At 45.6% G+C, this 8,967-nt stretch overlaps 2 protein-coding genes across 2 annotated transcripts; both read left to right on the top strand.

Annotated features, from left to right (window-relative positions):
- Positions 1-3,653: 3,653 nt before the first annotated feature.
- PENARI_c114G07895 (uncharacterized protein) lies at positions 3,654-5,144 on the top strand (the record flags this gene model as incomplete). Its single annotated transcript, XM_022637904.1, has 2 exons — positions 3,654-3,731; positions 3,786-5,144. 2 exons carry the CDS (start codon positions 3,654-3,656, stop codon positions 5,142-5,144), a joined length of 1,437 nt encoding a protein of 478 aa, XP_022482240.1.
- A 721-nt stretch (positions 5,145-5,865) lies between these two features.
- Positions 5,866-7,818, top strand: PENARI_c114G00700 (uncharacterized protein; the record flags this gene model as incomplete). The annotated part of the gene is made up of 4 exons (XM_022637903.1): positions 5,866-6,214; positions 6,278-6,310; positions 6,362-7,047; positions 7,108-7,818. Coding segments are annotated over 4 exons (1,779 nt in total), but the record flags the coding sequence as incomplete, so codon positions are not given.
- Between the last annotated feature and the right edge of the window lie 1,149 nt (positions 7,819-8,967).

The following is an 8,967-nucleotide window of genomic DNA, read 5'->3' as shown; positions in this document are numbered from 1 at the left end:
CCTATCCCACGGGGGGTGCTGAACTCTGCCAGAGTTCAGGTTAGGGCTTTGTCTTAACTATGTTACATAAAAATACCACCACGCCTGAGTTCAGGTTCTTTTCCTCGCCAGGGTTCAGAGGTGAGGTTAGCTCCGATCGATCTAAGTCTTTCATAGCTTATAGATATATACGTGACGTATCTCCGATTTGCTTCGGAGCTTGCACAGCCTTATGGTTCTTAAGATATTCACGTTTGAAGTTTTTTCATGATGTACCTTAAAGTACTTTTTTGGGTGGTTGCAGTACTATAGGGTTTGCACTTACTCGGCGACTACGGGCTATCTCGTCGTCCGATCGGTCTATAAATTCAAGACGTTCTATTTAACTAGATACTCTAAGAACTGTCAAAGTTTGAATCCGATCAGACCAATAATGATGGTGTGGTTAATAATCAAAATTGGGTGAAAAGTTTTGTTAGGGTGCGACCGACGGGATTTGTTACCGTAACCCTAATACGGCACCTTATCTATGGTAGTCCTTAGTAAATAGATTACAATGTATCCGTTTCTTACATCCGCGTATTTTGACACATTACTACCACAAAGGCAAGCACCCGGGTAGCCTCTACGTATATATAAAGGTTTAACCCACTATATCTAAGGCTGATCATTTACTATAAAAGCTTATTCGATAGAGAAAAATTAGCTGATTTCAAATATACTACTCTTGAATTGGTAGGTCTAATATCGGGTGAGTTATTAGGCTTTAAACATTTTATTACTAGTAAAAGGTAGTATATCATGGTCTATACTATATAGTAGTAGATTATTAGCTAGTAGGCTATAGGCTAGACCTAATTAGGATGCTAGGAAGCCTTATTTGCTAGTAGTAAAATTTTAGACTATTATAGTAGAGATATACATATCGGAGTGTAGAGATATATATAAGTGAGAGTACCACCTAATATCTATCTAAAGCATGGTTTTTAACACTTTTTCCACTAATCGGGAATAGTCTAACCAATCACTTCCTAGCATTATTACTATTATTATTGTATAATTAGATAGCCCGTACTTTTCCTAGTATTATACTACTAAGCTTACTCCGGGGGGTCTACTATGACCTTAGATATAGGGGTGTGTATTACCTCTTTACATTATTACCTAGTACGTTATTACTAGTAGGTGTACTACTTAGATATTTACTATATAGAGAGAGTAGTGTATAGTCTATATACTATGTTCGTCCTAGGACGGGGGGTCTACTATAGCAAAAGTTATACGCCTTAGCATTTTTGCTACATAACATGTTCCTTTTATGAACATTAGACTTAGGCTCTGATGCCTATACGGGGGGGCTATAGATCTAAGAATTGGCGCTTAGACTAATCTGCTTCGGTGCTCTCTTGATGCCGCAGCATTTTTGATTCGTCCCTAGAACCTAACCGCCCTAGCACCTATTATGTTTATTTTTTGAACATCAGAAAAAGGTATGTATCCAGATTTTGGGAAATTTTAGATTTTTCACTATATTCCTATATAGCTAGATAGCCCGTATTTTTACTAGTATTATAATACTAAGCTTATACTAGGGGGCCTACTATAGCATTAGATATCTACCTTTTCTAAGTATTACTTTCACTAATTTAGACCCCTTGACTCGATCACTTCCTAGCATTATTAGTATTATTATTATATTATTAGATAGCCTATACTTTTCCTAGTATTATACTACTAAGCTTACTCTCGGGGGTCTAGTATTACCTTAGATATAGAGGTGTGTATTACCTCTTTACATTATTAGCTAGTACTCTCTTACTAGTAGGTCTATTACTTAGCTATTTACTATATAGAGGGAGTAGAGCATAGTGTATATAATACCTTCTTCCTAGCACCGGGGGTGTAGCATAGCAAATATCATACGCCTCGGCGCTTTAGCTGCATAACATGTTTATTTCACGAACATTAGACTCAGGCTTTCACGCCTATACGGGGGCGCTATAGATCTAATAATTGGTGCCTAGACAGATCTGCTTTAGTGCTATCTTCATGCCGCAGCATTTTTAATTTGCGCCGAAAACTAGCCGCCTAGGCACATATTATGTTTATTTTTTGAACATGAAAAAAAGGTAGGTATCCAAATTTCGGGAAATACTAGATTTTTCACACTATTTCTATATAGCTAGATAGCCCGTATTTTCGCTACTATTATAATACTAGGCTTATAGCGGGGGGCCCCCTATAGCCTTAGATATCTATTTTTTTAATATATTACTTTCACTAATTTGGACCCTTCTATGAGATCACTTCCTAGCATTATTAATATTAATATTGCAATATTAGATAGCCCGTACCTTTCCTAGTATTATAGTAGCAAGCTTACTCTTAGGCGTCTACTATTACCTATAATAGATAGATGTTTATTACCAATTTACATTATTACCTACTACTCTATTATTACTAGGTCTATTACTTAGCTATTTACTATATAGAGAGAGTGGGGTATAGTCTATATAATAGGTTCTCCCTAGGACGGGGGGTCTACTATAGCAAAAGTTATACGCCTCTGCATTTTAGCTGCATAACATGTTCCTTTTATGAACATTAGACTTAGGCTTTGACGCCTATACGGGGGGGCTATAGATCTAATAATTAGTGCCTAAATAGATCTACTTCGGTGCTATCTTAATGCCGCAGCATTTTTAATTTGCGCCGGAAACTGGCCGCCTAGGAACCTATTATGTTTATTTTTTGAACATGAGAAAAAGGTATGTATCCAAATTTTGCAAAATATCGGATTTTTCACAATATCCTTACATGGCTAGATAGCCCGTATTTTTGCTAGTATTATAATACTAAGCTTATAGCGGGGGGGCTGCTAACCGTGGAGAAATTCGCGTTTGAAAATTGGAGATGTGTTTACGCATCGTATGCATGAAGTTTAACTATTATGGCGTACGCTTACTACCAAAGACGCTACCCACTACCGTAAACAATAATACTAGTCAATAGTGGTCACGGGGTCTATCATTAAATAGGGGGTTTTAGCATTCTCAATTTAATCTGGCTACCTTTCCACCCTATTTTACTAGAGATCAATTCTCACTTTTTCTTCAAGTTTATCTCACATTACCCGTGGCCATTAGATATATCTCTACACCACTATCATGCAATACTTCTACGAACCTTCGACTGACCCAGTCTTTGTGTGTAAGACATGCGAGCACGTTGTGAGACCGAGAGAGGTCTTACGACACCTTCAATCAGCGAATCATCGGCTTCCAATGCGTATAGCACGTCAAATTGCTCACGTGGTTCAAACCTCCGACCGGGCGTATGAATGCGATGAATGGCAGCCCCCGACGGCGGTAAATGACCCAATTGCTAATTTGCCAGTTTTTTCGGATGGCATTTTATGCAATAAGGGTCAGTTTTGTCAATTTATTGCTAGGAAAGCTGGCACTATACGTAAGCACTGGCGTGAGCAGCATGCCTGGGTCGCACCCGTCAACCATGGAGGCCGTCGGCGGCAGCAAGGGTTATCGGAGGCTGAGCAGCAAATTCAGCAATTTACACGCGTCGTAAGATGCCAGCGCGCATTTATCCAAGGGCTAGGATCTCATTACATTCGCGTGCGTACGCTCGGGGCGGAGGCCATTGCCGGGGCCGACTCAATGCCCGCGACCGAGGTCGGCGATCGGCTTATTGATGAAATTGAGCTAGCTTTCAGAGAGGAAAGTGAGCTACCTCAGGTAATTAAAGCTAGCGAGCGCGATGATGCGAATCCATGGCTACGTCGTACGTAGTGGGCCGTCTACCTCCGTGGAATTGACCCCCAGCACCTTATTGACTGCGTCCACGCACCCGACGCCGATTCATCCGATCTAACTGAAATAGCGGCAAGTGCTATATGGGATGCAATGGCTGCCGTCGCGAGAATTAGCCAGTTAGTTTGCATGAAAACTAGCCATACAATTCGCACTGAGGCCGTACGGACGGAGCGCGACCGACTACCGCACCAGCCGCTGCAAGCTTACATGGATGCCGATAACATTGAGAGACACACTATCCCGTGGCAGCAAATTTTGATGTTTTTCACTCGCACGCAGGCTGCGCATGAATGGGCTAGTCCAAATTACAAATTTACTAGGCGCCAGCGCGCTGCGTGGAACTCGCTTTGGAAACTGGCCCAGCCGGGCGCATCACCTAGGTCAGCTATGGCTAGTTCAGCCACGGCTAGGTTAGCTACGGCTAGTTCAGCCACGGCTAGTTCAGCCACGGCTAGTTCAGACGATAATAGCGAGCATTTAGAGAGTGAGTATTCAGAGAGTGATACCGAGAATCAGCCCACGCAGCGAATTGCTAGCGAATCACTAGCGAATCAGCACAATAGCACCGAATCCCCGTTTTACCTCGCACCTATTGATTCAGCGTGTCTCAATTTTTGCATTGAGCTATTAAACCATCGAATTAAGGTTGAGGACTATGAGAGCGCGCTAGTTTGTGCCACGGCAGTGCTCGGCCGTGGAGAGGTAGGCTGGCGTACTGCTGAGAGCTATCCACCTATTTTATCGAAGCTGATCAAGATCGCACGCTTTATGGTAGTCCACAAGGCTTTGAAATTGGATTCTACGGCGGAGGCAATGCTATATCAGCTAGCGGAGCATCAAATGGCAGGTGATTGGGATACCGAGAGTCCGCTAGATTCACCTCAATTTCAGACATCAGAGGATCCATTTTACAATTTTGAAACTGGCCTAGTTCAGCCACCCACGGCTAGCCAGTCATCTCAATTTATTGAATTCACCCAGGCTCAACGGCAGACCCAGCGATCATTCAGAGAGTGGGTGGCTGAGATGGTAAGCCAATTCATGGTCCGTGGAACAAATAGCCCAATTCAATGGTTATTAGATCTACGGACTTATGGGTTGAAGATCCATTATAATAGCACCACGACGGGCCACGTCGGATGGATGAACCAGGACCAGCTACTTTACCAGCAATTCAATTTCACAATGGGTGACTTCCGTGGGTTCATCCACGGGCTTATTAGCTCGGCACGTCAGATTCTCCACAATGAGCTACTATTTAGCGAAAATGGGTCAGTTCCAGCTATTCTATGGCAGGCAATTTACGACGATCCCACGGAGACAGCCCACGGGTAGAATTTCTTAAAAGACACCCGTACGCCATGGCCCGTTAAGGGAGAGCAATGGCTGATCGGCCGGTTCCGGCAGCATAGCGGCCCCGTACGGCAGCGATTTATCGAGAGCAGTGCCGGTCGTCTACGTATAGCAGCAATTGACGTATACCTTCAAAGGGTAGCGTATTTCCGTGAGAAGCTTGCTATTGCTATTCACGTGAGTGGTGGCCAGCCGGCTCGCGCACCCGAGCTATTAAGTATTCGGCATTGCAATACTGATAGCGGGGGCCGTCGTAACGTATTCATTGAGGACGGGCTCGTTGCATTCGTCTCACAATACCACAAGGGGTTTTACGCATCCAATGATACTAAGGTGATTCATCGCTATTTACCCCGTGAGGTAGGAGAGCTTGTGGTCCATTATTTATGGCTAGTATTGCCATTTACACGGCGATTGGAGGCGTACGTAGCGAAGGTGCGGAGATCAGATGGCGTGGAGGAGATCAAAAGGTGAGTTTTTTCAATTTCATCAATTTCATCAATTTCATCAATTTCATCAATTTCATCAATTTCATCAATTTCATCAATTTCATCAATTTCATCAATTTCATCAATTTCATCAATTTCATCAATTTCATCAATTTCATCAATTTCATCAATTTCATCAATTTCATCAATTTCTTCAGTTTCATCAATTACTTTTGAATTACTTTTGAATTTTTACTAATTTTGGACTTAGTAAAATGCGCCAGGCTTACCTCTGGGGTCCGGATCCTGGCACTGGCCGAGATTGGTCATCCGATAGACTCCGTGAAGTGCTAAAGCGAGAAACCACTATTGGGCTTAATGGTCAAGCTATTCATTTGAACGCTTACCGGGATATTGCTATTGGCATTAGCCGTCGCTTCATACGGCTATCTAGCGTATTTCCCAATAATACGCAGCAGGACGTGCGAGCCGAGGCTTCACAAGAGGATGACGAAGAGGGCATGAATGCTAAGCAATGGATAGGTCACATTGCTGACCTCCAGGCGGCCTATTCATCGCACGTTGCCGGCATGATCTACGGTCGTGGCATCACTGAGCAGCCCGGTACGACGGCCCACCGGCGTGAGATATTTCGGCTTAGTAGCACCGACTAGCATCGCTTTTTAGGCTTTGTGTCCACGGATAACGGGGGTGCCGAGAGTGCATTAGGACTGGCCCAGTTTTCACCATAGCAGAAGGAAGCTAAGATAGGTCGTACGGAGCGTCGGTGGCAATTGACGCAGGCAGCCATAGAGCCGGAGATACAGCGCATGATGGGTAATAGCGAGCTACGCCTCCGAGGGGTGCAAGCACCAGCATTGGAAGCTATTCAGCAAGGCCAGAGCCCGGTGGTGGCCGTTATGCCAACCGGGGGTGGAAAAAGCTTACTTTTCATGCTTCCCGCGTGGATCAGCCCCCGTGGGGTCACGGTGGTGGTAGTGCCATTAATTGCATTACGGGGTGACATAGTGCATCGATGCCGGCAGCTCGGCATTTCATGCGTGGCGTGGGAGAGCCGTCGGCCGGCAGACCAGGCATCCATTGTGCTAGTGACGCCAGAGTCAGCTATTACGGAGGATTTCATGACATTTTTGAACCGCCAGCGGCTATGTCATCGGTTAGATCGCATTGTGATCGATAAATGCCACGTCGTATTAAACGATCAGACCAATTTCAGGCCCGCCATGGCTCAATTAGGTCGATTGCTCGTGGCTCAGGCTCAGATGATATATTTGACTGCCACGCTGCCACCGACGGCCGAAAACCAGCTATTTCAACGTCTACGCACGTCGCGAGAGAAGGTCCATTTATTTCGGTCACGCACCCATCGCATGAATGTCGCGTACCGGCTATGGCAGCCCACGGTGCCGAACCAATACGCCAATAGCTACCATTGGGTAGCGGACCCCAATATAGTACGATTTATTAGAGATCGTATTACGCGCGCGCGTGCTTAGGCCGGCCGAGTGGTCATTTACGGGCCCACCACTAAGGCTATTGACAAACTAGCCCAGTTAGTCGAATGTGAGGCATATCATAGTAAGACGATCGATCGCAGTGGCGTACTGGCCCGTTTCCAGGCCGATACCACGGGGGTAGTGGCCGCTACTACTACACTTGGTATGGGTGTCGATATACCCAATATTCGTAGTATTATTCACATTGGGTTACCACGCAGCTTATTGGACTACGCGCAAGAGAGCGGCCGTGCTGGCCGAGACGGGCGTCGCAGTGAGGCTATTATTGTTCAACCCCACGGGTTTTTACGGCCGAAATGGGACCCAATTCATGAAGACCCCGTGAAAGCACAGGCGGAGCAATACCGGCTAGACCGATATATATCTCCAGACTGCCGACGCGTCATACTTAACGAGTATTTAGATAGCTACCAACGGCAATACTGTAGAGAATCTGATGATACAGAGCAGCGCTGCGATAGGTGTGACGAGCATTGGCAGGCAAATGAAGAGGTAGTAAGTGAGCTAGCAAGTGAGCTAGGAAGTGAGGCGGCACGTCAGCTAGGAAGTGAGCCGGCACGTCAGCTAGCAAGTGAGCCAGCACGTCAGCTAGCAAGTGAGCCAGCACGTCAGCTAGCAAGTGAGCCAGCACGTCAGCTAGCAAGTGAGCCAGCACGTCAGCTAGCCAGTGAGGCGGCAAGTCAGCTAGGAAGTGAGAGAAATGGCCCAGTTCGCAATACATCATTTCAGATATCCGATCCCATGGTTTTATCCCATGTTTTGAACCAGCCAGCGGACGCTCATACGGAGCAACCCATAGAGGGTATTCAATATAGCCAGGGGCCACCGGAAGTGAACCAATTAACTAGCGATTCGGAGGCGAATTCCCAGCGAAGTGAGAGTGCATCCGTCGGATTTCGGTCCCAGGTCGGATCGATAAGTCCGATTTATCGCCGTAGTATTAAGCCACTAGGTAAGAGACCACCCATAGTGTAATTTCAATGCCAAGGAAACTGACCGATTCATTATTAATAGAAACAGCTAATTTGCCACGGCAGCTGACCCATTCATTGCAAGCACCAATTGCCAATTCATTGCTAATTGATAATTCGACGCCACGGCAGCTAGCCAATTCATTGCAAGCACCAATTACCCATTCATTGCAAGCACCAATTACCAATTCATTGCCAATTGATAATTCGACGCCACGGGAGCTGACCCATTCATTACCAACGCGCGTGGCCCGTCCATTGATCCCCCCGCATGCAATTGACCAGTTCCAGCGGCTAGACCGTGAGAGACAGGTAGTCCAAGAGGTAGATCAGGCAAGACATCAAGAAATTGCCACCGGGGTCGAATTTTTATTACAACAGGCCCAGATATAGATAGGACGATGCTAGTTTTGTACTCAGCGTGGGCTTGAAGACCAGCATGATTTATACCAGTGCCGGGCTCAGACCCAGTACGGCAATAAATCACCGAAAAGCTGGTGGATACGCGTACGCCGGCAGATTCAATTTGCTAGATTTAGTGCTTGTTACTAGTGTGGCATGCCGCAGTCCATTTACAGTCGATTCGCGTATACCGGTAGGCAGGAGGATTGTACGTATCGAGGCTTATTATTATCGGGGCTAGCAGTGATAGTATACGGCGAGGGAAGTGAGGTGATAAAGGAGGCGTGGGCTCGGAGGTTAGAAGGGCTCGGGGTGTCAATCGGCAATGAGAGCGAGCTCGTACGGTATTTAGGGTCACGGCATAACGGGGAGACGGTGAAATTGGTACATAAGTATATATGGGTCCGAAGGAGGTGGATAGAGTATAGAGAGAGGAGTTAATATAGTGAGAGTATTAAATAGCGTT

Source organism: Penicillium arizonense (assembly GCF_001773325.1).
Source record: "Penicillium arizonense strain CBS 141311 chromosome Unknown PENARI_contig114, whole genome shotgun sequence".
Classification (NCBI taxonomy): domain Eukaryota; kingdom Fungi; phylum Ascomycota; class Eurotiomycetes; order Eurotiales; family Aspergillaceae; genus Penicillium; species Penicillium arizonense.
The sequence above is the reverse complement of the archived record's forward strand: the minus strand, read 5'-3'. Positions and strand labels throughout refer to the sequence as shown.